The sequence below is a fragment of the Girardinichthys multiradiatus genome, chromosome 21 (assembly GCF_021462225.1).
Source record: "Girardinichthys multiradiatus isolate DD_20200921_A chromosome 21, DD_fGirMul_XY1, whole genome shotgun sequence".
Lineage (NCBI taxonomy): Eukaryota > Metazoa > Chordata > Actinopteri > Cyprinodontiformes > Goodeidae > Girardinichthys > Girardinichthys multiradiatus.
In genome coordinates this window covers 39643568-39663331 of record NC_061813.1, presented here as the reverse complement: position 1 = coordinate 39663331, position 19764 = coordinate 39643568, and the positions used below count along the sequence as shown (strand labels likewise).

Here is a 19764-nt window from a genome sequence, read left to right as displayed (position 1 = left end):
GAAGCTTCTCTTTTTATTTTTACAAGAACACTGTGAGCCTCTTCTCACTAAATTATTTCAATCTTCTGCAGCTCAACAAGAGAAGATAGCAACATCTATAAAGGTAGTTCATGTGAGCTGATTTTAAGCTTTTTATAAAACATTTCTCATTAGAGTTCAACAAATGTAAACTTTTAAAAAGACATTTTTCACAAAGATTGAGATTAGAGTCAAATCTCAATGATTTTTTCAGTCTGAAGGATAAAATCAAAGATTTGAACAAAGAGTTTGCGGATCCAAACATAATGGCAGATGAATCCTTATTACTAAAGAAAAGGAAATCTTTGTTGGAAGCAGGCGGTACCAGCTGAGATGTTCAACGTTCCTTGGTGAGGACAGCTAAATGTAAAGAACCATCAACTTCTATGCAAGTAACCTTTTATCACATTCAAGATGGAGGCTTGGATGCCCAATAAATAGCTGTTAAACTGTTGCTTTAAGATCAGCTAAAATCTGCTTCTATGGCTGCAGGTGACCTGCAGGAACCTTGACTGTTCTGACCTCAACCTTCTTCAACACCTTTGGGATGAATTAGAGCGAAGGCTGCAGTTCTGGCTTTCTCATCTAACTATGAAAACCTAAACCTTGAAAGATGTTTACGGAACAGTTCAAGTTGCTGTTGCTGACAACAGTGGGTCCATCTACAAACTGGACCTAATAGATTAAGAAAAAGATGTCATCAAAGTTCATGTACATGTAGAAGTAGACAGACAATGACTTTTACTGTAGAGTATCTTCTACAGGTAAGATATTTACAGATCTTAAATTCTTAGCAAAACTCCACTGAACTATCATTTCAATTTACATTAGAACATCAGAAAAGGATGGGCGCGGGGAAGATGGTAAAGCTAGAACAGAATGGGGGCCGAGGACACATCCTTGAGACATGAGAACATGACAACAAGAGGAACATGAGGTCTCTCATTTTAAAGCTGTTTGTTTCATTTGTCACTAAGTTACCTGTGGGTCGATACCCCTCATAGACCCTGCAGAGAACCGTAGTTTGCAGCTAAATTTGTTCCCAAACCTGCAAATTTGTTTCAAGAAATGTGATAACTGCTGTTGTCAAGGTAAATAAATTATGAAATTATGGTGATTGGTCAATTGGTCGGGGCTGCAGGAGTGTTCATGAATAACAATGGAGATGAAAATAACTCCTGTACAGAAAATGAAAGAATAACAGAGGAAGTATCAAGCATTTACTGGATGAAATGTTCCCACTGAAGTATCAACGTGGCTCTGTGCTTGCTCTCTGGCTGCAGAAAACCAGACCAGTTCCTTTATAGACAGCACCGGTTTTAGTAGCAGAGCTGCTGCTTGTGGCAGTGGAAACAGAAATAAGACAGTTAGCAGCTGGTTCTGGTACCAGTCCTGGTTTAGCACTGGAACTGCTCAGGTGGAAAAGTCATTCAGGATGATGGTGTGACCTAAACAAGCAAAACAAAACTTACATGTCATACATGATGGTAACTGAATATCTGTCTGGGTTTTCTGATAAGAAATGGAAAATAAAAGTCAAAAATATGGAAAGATTTCATGTGGTGCTTCTGTTTGTTTCGACTGCTTGTTTTTCAATACAATCCTGAATAAAATACAGTATTTTATTTAAAGAAGAAGAAACTTTATGACCTGAAGGAGAACAATGATGTCTGTGACTTGAGTTAAAGCCAGAGGAGGAGAGTTACTTAAGGGTACAACAACGACCCAAACACACGGAGGAAAACAAGGTTCCTGATCTTCACACAGGTCACACTGACACACACCAGCATGGCTGCTCTTCAGCTGAACCAGCGGAAGTGAGACAGAAGAAGAAGAAGATGGCAGCAGAGGGTGTGTCAGCATGCCTCTGTGGAGCTCCCTGGATGCTCTCCATCTTCCTGCTTAGGTGTTGATGAAGGTCCCAGTGTGGGCTCAGGATCAGGCTGGCTCCTATAAACCCTCACCAACAGTCCGGCAGCAGCAGAAGCAAAGAATAAAACGCAGACAAAACGTGTTTCACATCTTCTCAATAACACTGGTTTTCTGAAGTCATCAGCCTGATATTAAAGAACAAACGAACAGGAACTGAGGTGGTAAGAGAAGAGATTCAATGATTAGTCCTGAATTCTGTCTCATTTTGTTTTTCCCTTCTGTCTTAAAGTTCCTGAAGAGATAAAAAAGCAGTCAGATGTTTATTTTTATTTATATGTCGGGATGAATGAGTCGAGGAAGTGATGTTATCTCACTGTGGAGTTAACAGGAAGCTGTCAGGCTGATTTGATGAGTCTCAAAGAAGAGACGGAGACAGAAAAACATCAATAGAATCAGAAATAATTTAGATTTATTTACAGACTAACAACATAACGCTGTGTTTAGTTAAGTTTAGTTAGTGGGAAACTAACTCGTTCTCTCAGAATCATCTCTGGTTCAAACTGGTTCAAATTTTCAAACTTAAAAGCTCCAACAAGCTGAGCTGTTATGATGCTTGGATGTTTTGTTTTGGATCACTTCTGAGTTCTTTATTATTGTTAAACAGGTGTTGCCATATTAGTTCACTCCTTTGTGTTGACTTTCTTAGTTTATTCTTGTGTTCTGTTCTTTGTGCATTTGGATTTATTTATCTGGATCCGTTTTAGCCTCCTGTTGGTTTTTAGTTGCTTTGTGTCTAAATCAGCTTCCTCTGTGTTAATTATTCATCTTCTCTCAGTCTACCAGTTTGTTCTCCTCCACAGCTGTTCCCCTGATTAACTCACCTACATTCAATGTCATTCTCCACTCTTCCCTCAGTATATAGACTGCCTGGTTTTCATTGTTCTGCTCTATTTGTGCAATATCTGTAAGTTTTCTGTTTCTATTATTAAAACTGCATTTTGGTCCTGCCTCAACATACACAACAAGACATCAACGTGTTTCTTCCTCCTGTTTCAGAGATTATTGCACTGTTTTCAGGAAACAGACACAAAATGAGTGTAAAAACATATATAACACTTCAGCATGTGAGGACAGGAGTTTGGAGACCCAACAAATTCCTATTCCTCTCCTGTACCTTAACTTTGAAATGTACCATGTAGCAACAAATAATATAATAATCACCAATAATGTGGTAATTTGTCTTAAACATTAATGCTTTTTTTCTTTTAAAGACTCCTGGAGCCAACGAATGCAAACATGGTTATTATATTGGAGTTTGGATGATGATAACTTGGACTTGTTTTATTTTGTTTATTACTTTTGATGTTGATAAGGGTTCGCCTTATTGGCCAGGTCATCCTGTGCCGAGGGACTTCCTGGTTAAATAAAAGTTAGAAATATAATTTTTTCTCCATACAGAAGCCAAATTTAGCTCCTTTGGGGATGGTGCTGCACAAATACTTGTTGCTGGTTATGACAGGATCATAACCAGCTGAATAATGAGCAAAATCTGCTGTCATTGTAGTCTGGAGTTGGATCATGGGACCAAAAAAATCCCTCTCCCTGTGGTGATGCTGCTGTGTGGACAGAAGCTTTGTCTCTGGTCCACTGAGAGGAACATCTCACTCAGCAGTCTGTGAGGTTTAGGCCTTAACACTTTACCAGAGAAGTCAGAGGGGAGCATGGGAGATAAATGGGTGAGAGCGGAAAGAACGGAGATCAAGATGTTCAAATGCAGGAATAACTGCAATCAAATAAGGGATGAAAAACACAATACAGAGATAAACAACCATAAAATCGGGATGAGGGGAAGTCAGGAACAGACTGAGCAATGACAGCGGAGGGATGGGAGATGAAGAAGAAGAACATGAAGAAGAATGTAAGGGAAAAACAAACAAGTCACTTTGAATCAAAAAGAGGAAACAGAAAAATGTCAATGTTAGAAAAAAGGGAAGAAAGAAAGAAAAATCTGGATATGAATCAAAAATGGAAACAGGACAAAAAACCAGATAATGAAAGCAAGATCAAAGTTGATGAGATGATGAGAACATTGGGATGGAGGTAACAGAGCAGAGAGACAAAGTTCTGTCTGCAGAATCTCTGCTGTCTGTCACTGGTTCTGATTCAGAGGAAACATCAGCTTAAAGCAGTGAAAACAGAACGATCAGGGCTGTTTTCAGAGAAGCAGAGCTCCTAACAGTGACTCTCTTCTCTGTCTTCACTCATTCATGCAGAAAGCTCTCAGTTGGCCTTCAAAAGAAGCTCATCCCCCTGTCCTCTTTCCCTCTTTCTTTTCTCTCACGCTGCTGACTGAAACGCCCCGTCGCTCTCTGCTGCTCACATCCAACTCAGTTCAGTTTTTCTTCAGCAGACTCAAACTGTGGCAGCATAGATGGAGGGTTACATAAGTTTCCTGTCGTCATTCCTTCTGCCAGCAGCTACGTCCTTCAGATCCGTTCCCGTGTTTCTAACAGGCTGATTTATTCCTGTTCTCCTCTTTGATCGTCTGCTTCCATACATTTCTCAGTCTTAGATAATTAGGGTCTTCCAGCTCCCAGCTCTCTGCTGAGACCCGACTGAGAAGATGCATTCACTTCCAGCTCTTTTTAAGCATATTTGACCAGAAAAAAACACTGAAAAGAAAACGAGGTTCATATTCACATCAGGAAATTGTTTGATTATGATTAAAAATACAATGTGAAGCAAACGGTTGAAAACAACTAAGAGGAACATTGGTTTCCAGATGTTTTAACTTCCTAATCTTTCTTTGATTTGCTTGTTGTTGGAAGAATCACCTCATTACTCCATGTTGGAAAGACACTCAGTGTGCTTTAATTTTCTAGCTTTATCTATTTAAAAAATCCCAAAATGTAATTGCAGATGTTAAAAAGATAATAACTGAACAGAACCTAAGATGGATCAATCATTAAATATTCGAGGATGAATCTCTGGCTTGTCAGTTTTCCTTCGCTGTAATTTAATCAGCTTTTGATTTGGAATAAATCTGTATTTTTATTAAGAGCTTTCTACACCCCAGCTAGCTGTTGAAGAAAAAGTTGTTCCTGTCAATAAATATGTGGAAAAGAAACTCCATTAGTCCACTGTTCAGCACAATGGAGGATCTGTGATGCTGTGGGCCTGTTTCTGTTCTAAAGGCATTATGGACTTGGTTTATGTGGACATTTGAAATAAAAATCTGTTGGCCTCTCCCAGGAAGATGAAAATTGGTCATGACCTGGTCTTTCAGTGAACAATGATCCCAATCATACGACCAAGACGAAAAGGGTTCAGCAGATACAAAATCAACCCGAACCCGGTAGAAAACACATGGGCTGAGCTGGAGAGGAACCAGGACTGGGCCATGAGAGATGGTCACAGGTTCTGTTAAAACAATCATATCTTAATGTTGAATTTTTCTCCCATTAAACATGTATTGAAATGAAAAGACCTATGTCTCTAAATGTTTCAAGCCAATCAGTGTGGAGGGTGCAGAAGGTAGGAGACCTGCCTGTGTGGCTGGTTGAGCTGCAGGATGCAGAGACTGAGACTTCACCCAGCACAGCTTCATTGATGGAGCTTTGAACGCACCAGAACCGTGCAACAGAACATTTGGATCATCTAAAAGATGTTCAGTTTCATTTAGAGTCAGAGAGATGACCCTCCTCCTCCACCTGCTCCCCCTGAGCAGCGCAGCCTCAAGCATCTGTGGACTGACACCGAACAGGTTCTCCTGTTTGAGCCTCAGAGAAGCAGCAGAACAGTTTCTCTCTGATGTTTAGCTCCAACACAACAAGCTGCAGTAATGTGGACAGCTTCGTTACATAAGTACCACGTCGGTACCTCAACCCTCGGAGCTCACTTCAGGCTCTTCATGGGTAAAGCCATGCTACCTTCATGTTCATACAGGCAGCTGGTCTTCAAAATGACAATCAGCTTTTAATGGTGTTGGTTTGCATGAAGAAAAATGTCGTCATGACAGAATCTCAGCCAGCTCCATGTTTCTGAGCAGCTTTCCTGTTTTAAACCAGAACCAGTGAAACAAAATAAATCTCCAGATTAATGTTTGGACTTTTTCTGATTGGGACATTTTGCTGTTTTAATATTTCTAAAAGAAAATAGGGAAGACTAAAAACAGTTTCTTCTCAGTCAGGATCTGCAGCAGCTAATTAACCGACTAATATTCGCTTAAAAAAGTAGCTTATTAAACTCAGCTTCTGATTCATGGTGTCAGTTCTCTAAGACAACAACTCAGATCCGCCAGTTTTAAAACAGAACCCTCTCTTAAAGCTTTTTCACTTTAGATTTGATCAAAGTTTGTCTTTCAGATATTACACAAATCAAGCTTCTGTAGAAGTTGTTAATGCTACACAAAGGAAGCTTCACACTCAGCAGCATAATCTCACATTTCTCACATTTCTTCTGTTTAGGTTTTTCAGCAGCAAACACTCCAGGTGCGTCTGATGTGAAACAAATGGTGAATATGTTGAAAAGCAGCTCATGTCCACTGTTAAGTATGGTAGAGGATCTGTAATGCCGTGGGCCTGTTAAACCTGGTTAGACTGCATAGCATCATGAACTACCATGATATTTCAGGTAAAATCTGTTGAACTCTGGCAGGAATGCTGCAGAAAAGCTGAAGAGGAACCAGGACTCTGGTCAAAGATCTTTGGATGTACAAAGTTCTAAGAGGAGGATAAGTGCTGATCTACTCACCAAAGGAACTTCTACAAATGATTGCTAAGGGAGGCTTAAACAGCTGGAGCACTGCTGATTATATAAAAAACTATTATTTTCCTAACTTGTGGCTTTCTTCCCCTCTGAATAAATGTACTTTCTCAGATTAAAAGGTTAAATGTTTCTGCGGGAGCAAAAACAGATTCCTTTATTTTAAGGTTTTTCCCACATTTTTACAGAAGGTGACAATAAGCCTGGGTGGCGCTGTAGATGTAAGGATAAAGGTTACAATCACAGCAGCAGGATTTCTAACATCACAAAGAGCTAACCTGTTTCTAGCATGTGGACAGGAGGCATCTGGTCCTGCAGAGGTCATCCAGGGTCCCAGAGGGCAGTCATTCCCAGCAGATTAAACCTCAACCCATGACCTTCTACAGGTATCTAACCATGTTTGGTTTCAGTTCAGCTGTGAGGTGACAGTATGAGCTTTGTCCAAGTCTGGGACCTGACGACAGTTTTTCTGGTTGGATCAGTCGTTTAACTGTTAAACTCATGAAGTCTTGTGTTTAAGTGTCAGCTCTCATGTGCTTTTTAATCCCTTTACTGAGCTTTTAAGGAGCATGAGACCATAAAACCCCCAGAACTTCATCCTCTATTTTAACTGAAACACTTGAGATCAGATGAAACAGTTTTAGAAAACTTCAGCTTTGCAGCCAAATGCTGAAAATGTAACATTTTCCTGAATCTTAAACTGAAACAGAACCAGAACAGACATGTTTCATTCATCAGTTTCTTCACTTTTGGATTATTGATTATTACAAACTTTAATGCTAAATGGAGCCTCGGGGGCAGATAAAAGGAGGGTGCTGTTATATTGTTTGCCTGTAGGGGGCAGTGTTATGATATAGATCAGATACAAAATGTCAGGTTGTAGAAGGTGGGGATTGATTTTAATCTCTGGATCATTAAGATCCAGGCCCTAAGAAAGCCCCAGAGATGGGCTGAACAGAGACCTCAGTCAGGGAGCAACTCTAACTATAGGCCACTGTAGAGTACAGGGGAGGGTCTGTGATGCTGTGGGTCTGTGGTGGATTCTGAAGGAAATAATGAGGGTTGGTTTGTTAGCAAATAAAAGATCCTAAAATGAGATACCAGTCAGGTCTGGACTAAACTCACTGTTTTCTCATTTTAATTTTCATGTTGGCAAAACATTTTTGAGACATTTTAAAGAATCTAAAGACAAGTTCATCATTTCATAAATTATTGTTTTTATAGGAACAACAACAACATTACAGGTTTTATGTTTAGTCATAGAGGAATATGGTAAAGTACCAAAGTTTCTGGATGTATAATGGACTTTTTCCAGACCTTTTGTTTGTTACAACTAATATTTTTTGCAAACTTGTCAAATAAAGTGTAACCAAAGACACATCCCTGGTTCTCTGTGCTCTGCAAACATTATATTGGAATAATGTTTAAAAAGTATCAGTTCTACATGCTTTATCTTGGCTTTTATTTTCTTTTATTTAAAAAATAAACCCCTCAGCTCTTTAGTCACCTTTACTTCCTGTTATATTTTGAAGAGTTTGCATCCTTCTGCATTGAGGAGACTTTACCTCCCATATTAACACATCTGTGCTGCTTCTGACCTTACATCCTGCAGGTTATAATGCTTCAGGTGTTCCTTCATTAAGCCTCTTTTAGTCCTACTACGGACCAGGAGACGGTGTCCTAAAGTTGAAAACATTAGCTTCAACATCAGTTTTTACAGCCGTCTTTAGAAAAATACCAAACAGGGATAACACGAAGTGAAGCTGTTATTGTTTTCAACTGCAGTTCAACAAAGAGCCAAGGAAAACTCAGCAGCGGGGCTTCATCACAACCCACAGCAGTCCTCCAGCTCTAAAAACAAGCAGCGCCACGGCTTCACAGAGACTCTTTAATTACAGGACGCCGGTTTGTCCTCTGAGCGCCACTTCTAACACGGAGCTGCAAAAACAAAACTCAACAGTGAGCCGGAAAACCACTGCAGGAATTCTGCTCTGCAGAGTAAACAATCCTGACATGAACGTTTGTGTCCAGATGTTAACGAGAGAAGAGGAAAAACAGGTTAATTACAGAACCACAGAAAGTGACGGACATTTAACGTTTAGGTCTTATGGGGCCTTAAACAATTTGAGTGTGGGCCCCTCTTCCTGTTAAGAACGTCAGCACCACTAGCAGCATTTCAGTACTAGACGAAACTGGGAGGCAGAGCCAAGTTTAATTGGCTGAGCTTAAAGCATTACTCTGCCAACAGACAAATTTTGAAAAATGCCACCAAAGTGGGCGGTGCCAACAGACACTGAGGGGCGTGGTCAAGTGTGGAGATGGGTGGAGAGGGTTATGGGTGGGTGTGGTCAGGAGGACGAGGAACAGTGGCAGCTAGCTTAATTTGATATATTGAAACATGGAGAGTGAGCAGAGCGACGTTGGAGGTGTCGCTAGGGATCAACCTTTCGAGGTGGAGGATTTTTCCCCTCGTTAAGGTGGGGTGAAAGAGGTTAAGAGAGGCTTTGTGGAGCCCAGTGGGTCTGAGCCTTATCAGTTCAAGCCGGGGGCTCAAAGTGCTGACTTAGCGATGCCTGAAGCTGTCGCTGCCGAGGCAGTGGAGGACAGAATGGAGACGTCTCGTCTGAGCCAGATGGTTTTATACCCGAACACGGGGCTGTGACGTAGGCATGTACCAAGCTGTACCCTCTCAACCTATCGGAAAATTCAACTGCAGTTTTCACCATTCAAACCAAAGATGGCAGCACCAAGATGGCTTTACATTAAAAAAAAAAGAACAAAAAGATAGAACCCTTAAGGCCCAATTTAAACAGTTTAGGTGCAAAAAAGTTGCTTTGGGGTTTTGTTCCACTTTAGAGGCAAACAGGGATAGTTGCTGAGATGTATTTCTGAACAAACACAGCTCAAACACAGAGAAAAGATTAAACGTGTGGCATCAGATTCTAACCATGGTAACAGAAACATCAAACAATAAACCAGGATTCCTTTAAATCTTTAATTTATATTTTATACAATTTAAAATCTTTAAATTTCTTTAAGCACCTCACACTGAAGCAGTTATGGGAGGCCCCTGATGGTTTGAGAGCCCTAAGCAACTGCTTAGTTCCCATCTGCCTTGGGCCGGCTCTGGTTCTTGTGTTAATGCCATCCTGGGCGATGGATGTCAAGAATGAGACAAGAGATTTAGATATCTGCTTTGAGACCAGATTCTTCCGTGGTTCCAGAAACCCAACTGTATTTTGGGGAACCTGTAATAAGTCCAGGATGTTTCAGTCCTAGTTTGACCAGCCTGGTTTTACAATTTTCACATTTTCCATCAGTCTCTGGTTGCCTTGTTGCCAGAAGACAAGTCTGTACACAGTTCAGTCCTTAAAGCCAAGCAGGGCTGCTCTCTTCTGGTACTGTAAGTTCGGAACCAGGATGTTAATGCAAAGAGGACATTAACACTGGTTTGAAAAAGGAGAATGAAATGAGATTCACTCGAAACAGACAAATAAGCCCAGAGTAAGAACTAATATCACACGTGGTTCTCCAGAGATTAGCCACGTCCAGTGATAGCATTGTAAGAGCTGCTTCATGTTATCAAGCCTGTGAGTTAAAGGGAGTGTGAGGTCAGCCAATCAGTGAGTTCCTTCTCTGTGACATCAGAGAACTTTCCAGATGTGGGAAAACCAAGCAGCGTCTGCTGAGATGCTTTAACCAATGAAATCATTTCACAGGATCGGTTCACACGCAGTTAGAAGTTCACACGATTCATTTCAGATCATTTGAATTAATATGAAGAAAAGTCTTTAATCTTCATCATTTCTTCTATCGTCTAAATGGAGAGAAATGATACAACAGTTTGAAGCATCAGATAAATATTATTTTGGGAGTCAAGCCTAAGATGTTTTGTTTTGTGTGAAGGGTTTATTGCCGACATGTAGCCATCTGCAGCGGACAGGAGAGCAGAACGTCTGCGTGTCGTATTAAATCGATGTTTCCAGCTCGTTCCCTGCTAACGTATCGGATCATTTGTAGAGATTCCCGACCTGGAATCTGAATCTGTGTTTTTTAAACCTGTTCAATTTTAACAGGAGATGTGTAGTCAGATGCATGTGGAGACATTACCAGAAAATCAGAACTACATGGTGTTTCAGTGCCGTTTATCTACAGAGGCAAACAGGACGTGAAACAAAGACTCTGTTCAACAAGTTGAAGAGAAACAGCGTTTTAACCCAAGGTCAGAGGTCATGTTAACCTCTCATCCATTAAGTCCACTGGTTGAGATATGATGTCAGCACTGGACAAAGACAGCTCTTGTCTCCATGTTTGGGGTATAAATGATTTTTTCAGATAAGGCCAGAAGATCCAAACCACTTCATCACCTTTCTAGCGTTCAGTAAATAGTTTACAAAGAAAAACGTGGGATAAAAAAAGTGAAATGTTATATCTGAGAAGTTTCTGAGCTCCTGCAGAGCTGCTCACTATAACTAACACAGATCCCAGATCAGTTCACCATTACATGCTAACGGGTCAGAACCACAATGTTCCCTGTGGGACCTGCCCCCAAAACACAAGCTGTAATTTACTTCCATCATCTGTCAGACACAACTTGAAGTTCCGCCTCCTTTCGGGTTTAGAATCTCTCATGGTTCTGGCCACGCCGGGCTCCATGTTTTTTAAACATCCAATAATATGTGTGGATAATAACGAACAGAGCATGAAATGAAAGGAGCTTCAGAACCACAGAAACCAAGCAACTACCAAAACCAGCACTGCTCTAAAAACCTGAAAGGAATGGGATAATAACACAGCAGCCCCAAGCAGCTGCTGGAGTTTCCACTCAGAGAGGGCAGCCATGATGGATTTCTCCAGGAAAACATGCTTCTACTCACGCGTTGCAGTACGGCTTCTTGTCGTAGCCTTTGTAGTTCTTCATGTTCAGGGTCATCTTGCAAACCTCACAGTGGAAACATCCTTTGTGCCAGTTCTGACGATCAGAAACAGAAACAGTCACTTTAAGCGTCATTCTCTATCAGCTTAGATCTAAATATTATTCTCAAATTAAACAGGTCTGATCGAGTGTTTTCAAGTTATTTTTAAGCAGACTTTCTTCTAATAATTTCTAGTGCTTTTGATCAACTATCATCTCTCAGTCTGGCTTTCTGAAGGCCAGACATTATTTATTTGTATGTTTTCAGTTTAATTGACAGAAAATATCAAAGTAATCACAGTCAGTCAGACAGAAAACAGAATCTGCTGTGGACGGCTCCTCTGGACACTTTGTCTTTTCTCTTCCACTTTTCAAGTTTTGTCATAATTTCTAAGGACACACAAAATCCTGAAACTTGTCTACTTTATAGTTTTAAACATTAAGGAATGCCTCCCTCGATGCTAAAATACTGTCTTTCGGTTATCGACAGATTGTATTTATCCCCGCCTATCCAGACATGCACCGTCTTCCCTCATCTGACGTCTTGGAGAGCAGCTACATGATGCAGACTTTGGCTGGAGTCAGAGCTTCAACTACACCCACATACATCCAGAACATGAGCCACAACTGTTGCATTCCTTGCGTTTAGCCCCTCCTGAAGCAGGACCAAACATCAGGAGGTCCGTCCAGCACAGAGCATTTCCCACTGACCGTGTGTCGCTCCTTACTCACCAGGAGACTCTAATCAATCATACATGAGGTTTAAAAAAGAAACCTTCCATTAAAAATGATCAGGGCCTGATCTGGACTTAGTGGACTCTAACAGGTTCTGTTCATTGCACAGTTTGGCACATTTAATCCATCTAGACCCTTTAAGGAAAACCTTGACTCAAATCAACAAGGAACAGTGTTTTTCTTCTTCTAATTCCACTATTTCTATTTTTATTTTTGGATGGAAAACCTTTCTAGGCACCATCCAAGCACTTATGCATATTGGCACCAGTCCCATTTGGACCCAGCTGACCTTCATAAACTGGCCCACATGCTGAAATTTGCTTTAATTACTCCAACAGTGACTTTGAATTTCTCATTCCAGAGTTTTCAGGAACCTCCTCCAGCTTTCTCTATGAGACCATAGTTCCTGGTTGCCATAGAAATTGATTGCTTCATATTTCACTAATAAAGTTACAAAGTTTGAAACCCAGTTGTGGATTAGATTCTTGGTTCTGGCCGGGTTGATGGTCCAACATATGGGAGCTCCACTGGGATCCTTTAGCTCCGTGTCACCAGAGAGCAACCAAACCGTCTCCATGACAACCGATCATCTCATCTGCATCATCTGCAGGAGGCTAGAAGCTGAACAAACACTATTTATGGGAATAAGTTTCTAAATTTGGCTAAAAATTTTAAAAAGAATCAAATGTACTTTCTGCCACCCTGAGAGGCTGGATATAAATAGATTTGCTCAGATTAGAACACGACAGGCGGCAGTCGCTCGGCTCCTTTCGCTCCGTCAGCATTCAGTTCAGATCATCCTCCATCTGTTCTGGATCAGGATTATTCAAATCCTTAGAAAGTGACTAAATTCTGTGTTGGAGATGTTAACACCAAGCTTTGACTTGTGGATTAATCTTCAACTGAAACTCAGTCAGAGAACATTTGCAAACAAAAATCCACAAAGTGTTGGCGTGGCGTGGCGCTGGTGGTGAGACCCATATAGAGGCCACAGTCCTCGTGTTCGAGTCCTGGACCCGGTGACCTTTGCTGAATGTCTCCCCATCTCTTTGCCCCTCCTTCCTGTCTGCCTACTGTTGAAAATAAAGGCCTCTAGTGGCAAAAAAAGTCTTTAAAAAAAAGAAATCCACAAAGTGATCAGAAGTTGGACAAGAAATGATTTAATCTGATTATTTCTGGCTCTTCAGCATCTTTTCTTTCCAAGCAGCCAGACGTTTTGTAACTTCTGAAAGTCGTCTTGATCAATATTTCTCCTGGACCGAGTGGTCCTGTTTTATGTGGAAAGCTCTGCACATTATTTTGAATTAAAACAAGCTTAAAAAATCGCTCAACCTGAGCTGGAACTTCCAGACATTAGCAGACATACCTAGCTCCCATCATTTGTTTCCTAAAAGATTTCTGCTGGACTGTTCTCCCAAAACCTTGGACATGTCTCCATCCAGTCAACATGAGCTACAGATGCACAAACTTCACAATCCTGGAGAACTATCAGCCGCTCCTCTTGCCATTGTCTTCTGCTTATCAACAATTCAGTCTATAAAGTAGGAGAGAAACCCAGACATCTAATGCCCCAAAGAGGTCCTTCTGCTTCTCATGGAGGATTCCAAGAGCCAGTGGTGAAAGGATGTATAGCACCTGCAGTAAGTTCTAGGTCAGTCAGGGGAACCTCCATAAAGGAAGAAGTCCAGGAGGCTCTACGCTCAGATGATAATACCGACCTATGTAACTCCTTTCAGTGAGGAGGAGCTCCAACTCCAGGTTCCTCCCAAATGATGGAGCTCATCACCTCATCCATAAGGCAGAGTCTTGTCACCTGACAGAAGAAGCTCATTTTAGATGCTTGCATCCAGGATCTTGTTCTGCTGGTCATGATCCACACCGAGCATTGACACATAAACAGACCAGTTAATGACACGCTTTGCCTTCACACTCAGCTCCTTCTTGACTGGTTCTGCTCAATATATCACGAATATATCGTCATAGCAACATCAGGACACACAATGTTTATGGCGAAGGTCTGCTTGGACTGGAATAATTGTTTCATTAGTTCATACTTTGCAGGCTGATAAGATCTTAAGCTTGTTTGATGAAGTCTCAGGGCAGCAGATCCTCACACAGACTATTCTGCCCAGGAAACTAAAGGTCACAAAAAGTGTTTGAAAAACAGAGAAAATGAAGGAAAATTTGGATTTAAGGTACCACCGTGCACCATGGTAACGAGCTGTGTGGTGGTTTTGTAGCACTGCTGCCTTTCAGCAAGAAGGTTCTGCGTTCAAATCCCTGCCTGGGGTCTTTCTGCCACGAGTTTGCATGTTCTCCATATGCATGTGAGGGTTCTCTCTGGGTACTCCAACTTCTTCCCACAGTCCAAAAACATGACTGTTAGGTTAACTGAATACTCTAAAGTACCCCGAGGATGGAGTGTGTGCATGGTGGTCTGTCCTGTGTGTCTCTGTGATGTCCATGGTGGACAGGTCACTAGGCAGCGATACTGCATGGACAACCGGGTTTTCTAATACAATGAACCCTTAAAATTCAGACCTCAACAAAAGACAGTCTCATTTTATTTTAAGCCAGTTCATCATTTTAGAAGTAAAGGTTTTAAGATGTTAAGTTAATTTCTATAGAATTAATCATGCAAAAGGCAATCCACAGTGCTTTACAGGACTTTATAGGAAAGACAGAAAGAAAATAACAGAGCATAAAGGCACTGGATAAAAGTAAAAGATGTTAAAATACAGAAAATAAAGGCATAAAAGAAACAAAGAATTCAAACTGTTCATTAGTCTGATTCTTTGATTAAAAGCTGCTGTAAACGAAAATGTTTTCAGTCCTGATTTAAAGGAACTAACGGTTTCTGCATATCTCAGGTTTTCAGGTAGTTTGTTCCAGAGCTGAGGAGCACAGAAACACCTTGTTTAGTTCTGGTTCTGGTAGTACTCAGTAAGCGGGTCTCTGAAGACCTGAGGGGTCTGCATGGGTCATACCTGACCAGCAACTAAGAGGTATTTCAGCCCAAGACCATTTAGTGCTTCTTCGGTGCTCAGTTTCATTTCATTAGGAAAGGTGTTCCAGATAAGGCTTCCTTTGAAGGCTTCTAATCCATCTTCAGCTCCATCCTGCCATCGTGCATTGGTAAGATCTCAAGATACTTGAACTGTGATGGACAGCTGGAGTCAGTGAGTCACCCCCAGGCTGGAGGGTCCACATTCTTCTGCTTGAGAACCATAAGGTCAGACTTAGAGGAGCTGAACCTCTTCCAAGCAGTTTTACATTGGCCTGTTAACCACTTAAGTCCACACCGAGGGTCATAGTTTGAAGACACCAACAGAACCATGTCATCTACAAAAACCTAAACTGATACCTTCGGGTTTCCCAGCCAGGTTTCCTTCAGGAACAAGAAGCAGCACTGATGGAGTCCAAGCTTCACGGGAGACAAACTCAGCTTGGTGCTGGTGATGTTTTGGGTTTCAGATGGAGCAAATGAGAAACAGCAGGACGGTATTCATGTGAAGTCTGGATCCATGCAGTACCTGAACAAGCAATCAGTACCGTCCTCACAGTTTTAATCATTTCTAAATCTGGGATGGGTTGAAGCTGGAGAACCTCTCTCAGTTTAATGATCCAATTCTGCTCATTGTTGGGCTGCAGCAGATTTATTGTTCTGGCTCCCTACCTGTCAGCAGCAGAGAAGAAGTCAGCCCCTAATGTGGTTTTATGGAGAAGAAGACAAGAGACCAGGAAGGTTCCTGTTTGTGTTCCTAAAGTCCTCTTCAGAGGAGAAACCAGTGACTGAATCACTGCATAAACCAGCTGGATTGATGGTTCAGGAGATCTTCTTCAAAAATCAAAAATGGTAAAAATAAGAAGTTAACCTTTAACAGCCCCCACTGGGCATTAATAAGAACTGCAGCAACGATGCCAACACGTTGCTTCTCCCACATAAATCTCCCTCTGGGCTGTAGATCACACTCAGAGTCCAGCATTCAAATAAAAATGAATCCAGGATAGATGGTATGGAGAGCCGTTTCATTCAAAATTAAATAAATACAGTCAGTCAGTCATTTTCTACCACTTATTCCATAGTGGGTCACGGGGTAGCTGGTGCCTATCTCCAGCAGTCTATGGGCGAGAGGCGGGGTACATCCTGGACAGGTCGCCAGTCCATCGCAGGGCAACACACAAACAACCATGCACACACTCAGTCATACACCTAAGGGCAATTTAGAGAGACCAATTAACCTAACAGGCATGTTTTTGGACTGTGGGAGGAAGCCGGAGTACCTGGTGAGAACCCACACATGGACGGGGAGAACATGCAAACTCCATGCAGAAAGACCCCCGGCTGGGAATTGAACCCAGGACCTTCTTGCTGCAAGGCAACAGTGCTACCAACTGCACCACCGTGAAGCCCTAAAGAAATACTGCTATTGATAAATTATTAATAAATATTCCATGAAATAAAAGAAATGTTCATCTTATTTTATTTAATTCATTTCAATATTTATTTAATTTACTTAAAGATTTATTCATTTCATAATGCAGTTTTATTTTGTGACACTTTTATTTTGTAAAGCTACTTCAGTGACGTTTACTTTTTAACCCCGTTTTTCATTTTAAGCTCTTTTTATTTCATGTTCTTATATTCAAATGAGGGGGTGGAGTTTTATCTGCTGGGCGGCGCTGGGACAGCAGGGCGGAGGTCAAGCTCCGGGCTCCTGGTACCAGACCGGCCGTAGAAACCTGCCACGGCGGTTCCTGCTGTCTTTGTGGAAACCAATGCTGATAATCGGCAAACGAGAGGTCGTTATTGTTATAGGCTGTTACTTTTAAATGATGATGTCTTCATTGGTTTTTATTTCATAAACAGCGATAGACCCATAACATAAGGTGGATGTATTTACTTGAGATGGAAAATAAATAGAACTATGTGCGTTTATGACGCGCTGAAAGGATGAAGACTTATTGCACAAACATTTTCCACAAAAACAGCGGCAACCCCCTTGGCAGCATGTTAAAGGCTTTTACGGCCGGTCTGGCACCAGAACCCCCTGGCTTCCTCCAGCATGCTGTCTTCTGGCGGGCAGCGCCAAGCTTCTTTCAGCCACAGCCACGAACGGAGCTCCGCCCTGCTGTCCCAGCGCCGCCCAGCAGATAAAACTCCGCCCCCTCATTTGAATATAAGAACATGAAATAAAAAGAGCTTAAAATGAAAAACGGGGTTAAAAAGTAAACGTCACTGAAGTAGCTTTACAAAATAAAAGTGTCACAAAATAAAACTGCATTATGAAATAATTAAATAAATCTTGAAATGAATTAAAACAAGAAAAATGTCTTTTAACACAATTATTTAGTTTTATTTCATGGAATATTTATTAATAATTTATCAGTAGAAGTATTTATTTAATTTTGAATGAAACGGCTCTCCATAAGATGGAGACTTCCTGTTTTGGACTTTAATGCATCAGAACTGAGACCGAGCTCTGGAACCAATCTGATCTGAAGGGATTTTCTGACAGAAGGATCTACTTTCTTTCTTTCACACTTTTACTCTCACTTTGTTTCTCTGCGGACCTCCTTGTCTTTAGATCTCTGCGTCTCACAATCAATTGTCTCCTAAAATAAAAGCTCCACCTCTCTTATTCAGAGACCCACATTTAAAAGGACACACTTGGGTCCAAACTGCCCTGCCCAATGAATTCATGTTAGAAAGACTTTGGGCTTGTTTTTGCTGCTTTAAGCAGTGGGAACTATGAGATATTAATTTCTTTGAGGAAGAAAGGTGGGAGGTATTAATCCTGAGCGATGCCTACATGCTGTTGTGTCATCTAATGCCTCACAGAACAGACAGAGAACGCATGAAACTGCTGAAGATGAATTAATAATTTAGCCTCCTTATGCAAGGAGCCACACAGACGTGTTACACTGTAAAAATTAATTTAGTCTGTGGTTTGGCAGCAGTGTTCCTGCAGCTCTAATAATAATAACACAAAGACGGGTTCATTTCCAATGAATGCTAGGGTGGTTCTTTACCTGTCTCAGAAACCAGAACCAACACAACAAACTTTACATTAACTCTACAGAGATTCATGTGTGCATTATTGAGGCTTTCACAAGACGGACAAGTAATGGATGTATGTTTTGTGAATATTTTTCAAATCTGACACGAAAACCCATTTAATTCATTCATTTGAAATACAAAAATACTATATTTTAATGCCTCAGCTACACCAGGTTTTATAATTTATTGCTTCTTTGTCCTTATATTAACAGCCAGCTATATGTAAAACTTCAAACTTTTAAAAATTATTAAAGAAAAAAACGAGATATTCATTAAGCTTATCTTTTTCCTCACTTTGTTGTTACCTCTGATCTAAAATAAACTTTTAATGGTTAATAATGACGGTGCAGAGGGAAAAATAATGATCTACCCAGCTGGCATTTGACTGACATAAAACGTTTAAATGTTGATGAAATAATGTCACATTGTTCTAACATCCAGACATTATGAGACATGATGTAGAAATGACGTTGCTATTTTAACGTTGATTAGATTTGTCAAATCTAAACAAAATTCAACGTTTATCCAACTCAATTATTCAACAGTGACTCAATGTTAAAATGCCAGCTTCGTTGTTTTAAAAAGCCTATATCACCTGACTGGTAATAATAATTATATAATAATAATAATAATAGTAGTGCTCACACCTTGTCCAGGCAGCTGACTTTCTCCGTGGGGTAGACGATCTTCCCACAGCGGGCACACTGAGGGTTCATCCTCCGGACCTCCTCTGGGTTCTCCGGCCGTTAAAAGTCCGTTTGTTCCGCAGAGATGGAAAGAAAAAGCTGCTCCTGCTGGACTTGGACCGTTCGTAAAGAAGCAGAGGAGCTGAGAGAGAGAGAGAAGAGGAGAAGTCTGGGCTGTTTTCTCTGAGCGGAGCTCTGCGCTCAGACTGAACTCAGGAGTCAAGCTGGAGACAACCAGGCGGAAGGAAGCGGCTTCCTTTCCTTTCAAAATAACAGCATAATTAAAGCGACGAAATAAAAGCATAAAGTTTACGTATGAGTGAACACGTTTATACGAAAAACTAATGAGAAAACATCCAACGACAGAAAAAATGTGATAATTTTGACATATTTACAATTCCCGATGTGTCAGTGTGTTTTCCTTCCAAGCAACCAGACTTCCTTCCTTATATTTTAACACAGAAACACACAGGACAAACAAGCAGACACACACTCATAACTAAGGACCATTCAGAGAAATCAATTCACATGTTAAACAGGTGCATCTAAATAAATTAGAATAATATAGAAAAAATAGGTTGTATCAATTATTCAATTTCAAATTTATACTCATGCAGATTGATGTCACACAGAGGGACATATTTTAAGTGTTTATTTCTATTTATCATGATGATTCTGGCTCACAGAGAAATGTGGGAATACATCCATGTACA

At 40.9% G+C, this 19764-nt stretch overlaps 1 protein-coding gene across 2 annotated transcripts in view; it reads right to left on the bottom strand.

Moving 5' to 3' along the window:
* nebl (nebulette) overlaps positions 1 to 19324 on the bottom strand; it is a 110631-nt gene extending 91307 nt beyond the window's left edge. Inside the window, exons 1-2 of one of the 2 annotated variants that reach the window (XM_047349946.1) lie at positions 19013 to 19324; positions 11532 to 11626 (exon numbers count right to left, since the gene is read on the bottom strand). In XM_047349946.1, coding sequence (XP_047205902.1) covers positions 11532 to 11626; positions 19013 to 19081 — 164 coding nt within the window. In that variant the 5' untranslated portion in view covers positions 19082 to 19324. The remainder of the gene's footprint in view (positions 1 to 11531; positions 11627 to 19012) is intronic. The other variant, XM_047349947.1, reaches the window with a different exon arrangement.
* Positions 19325 to 19764: the final 440 nt, after the last annotated feature.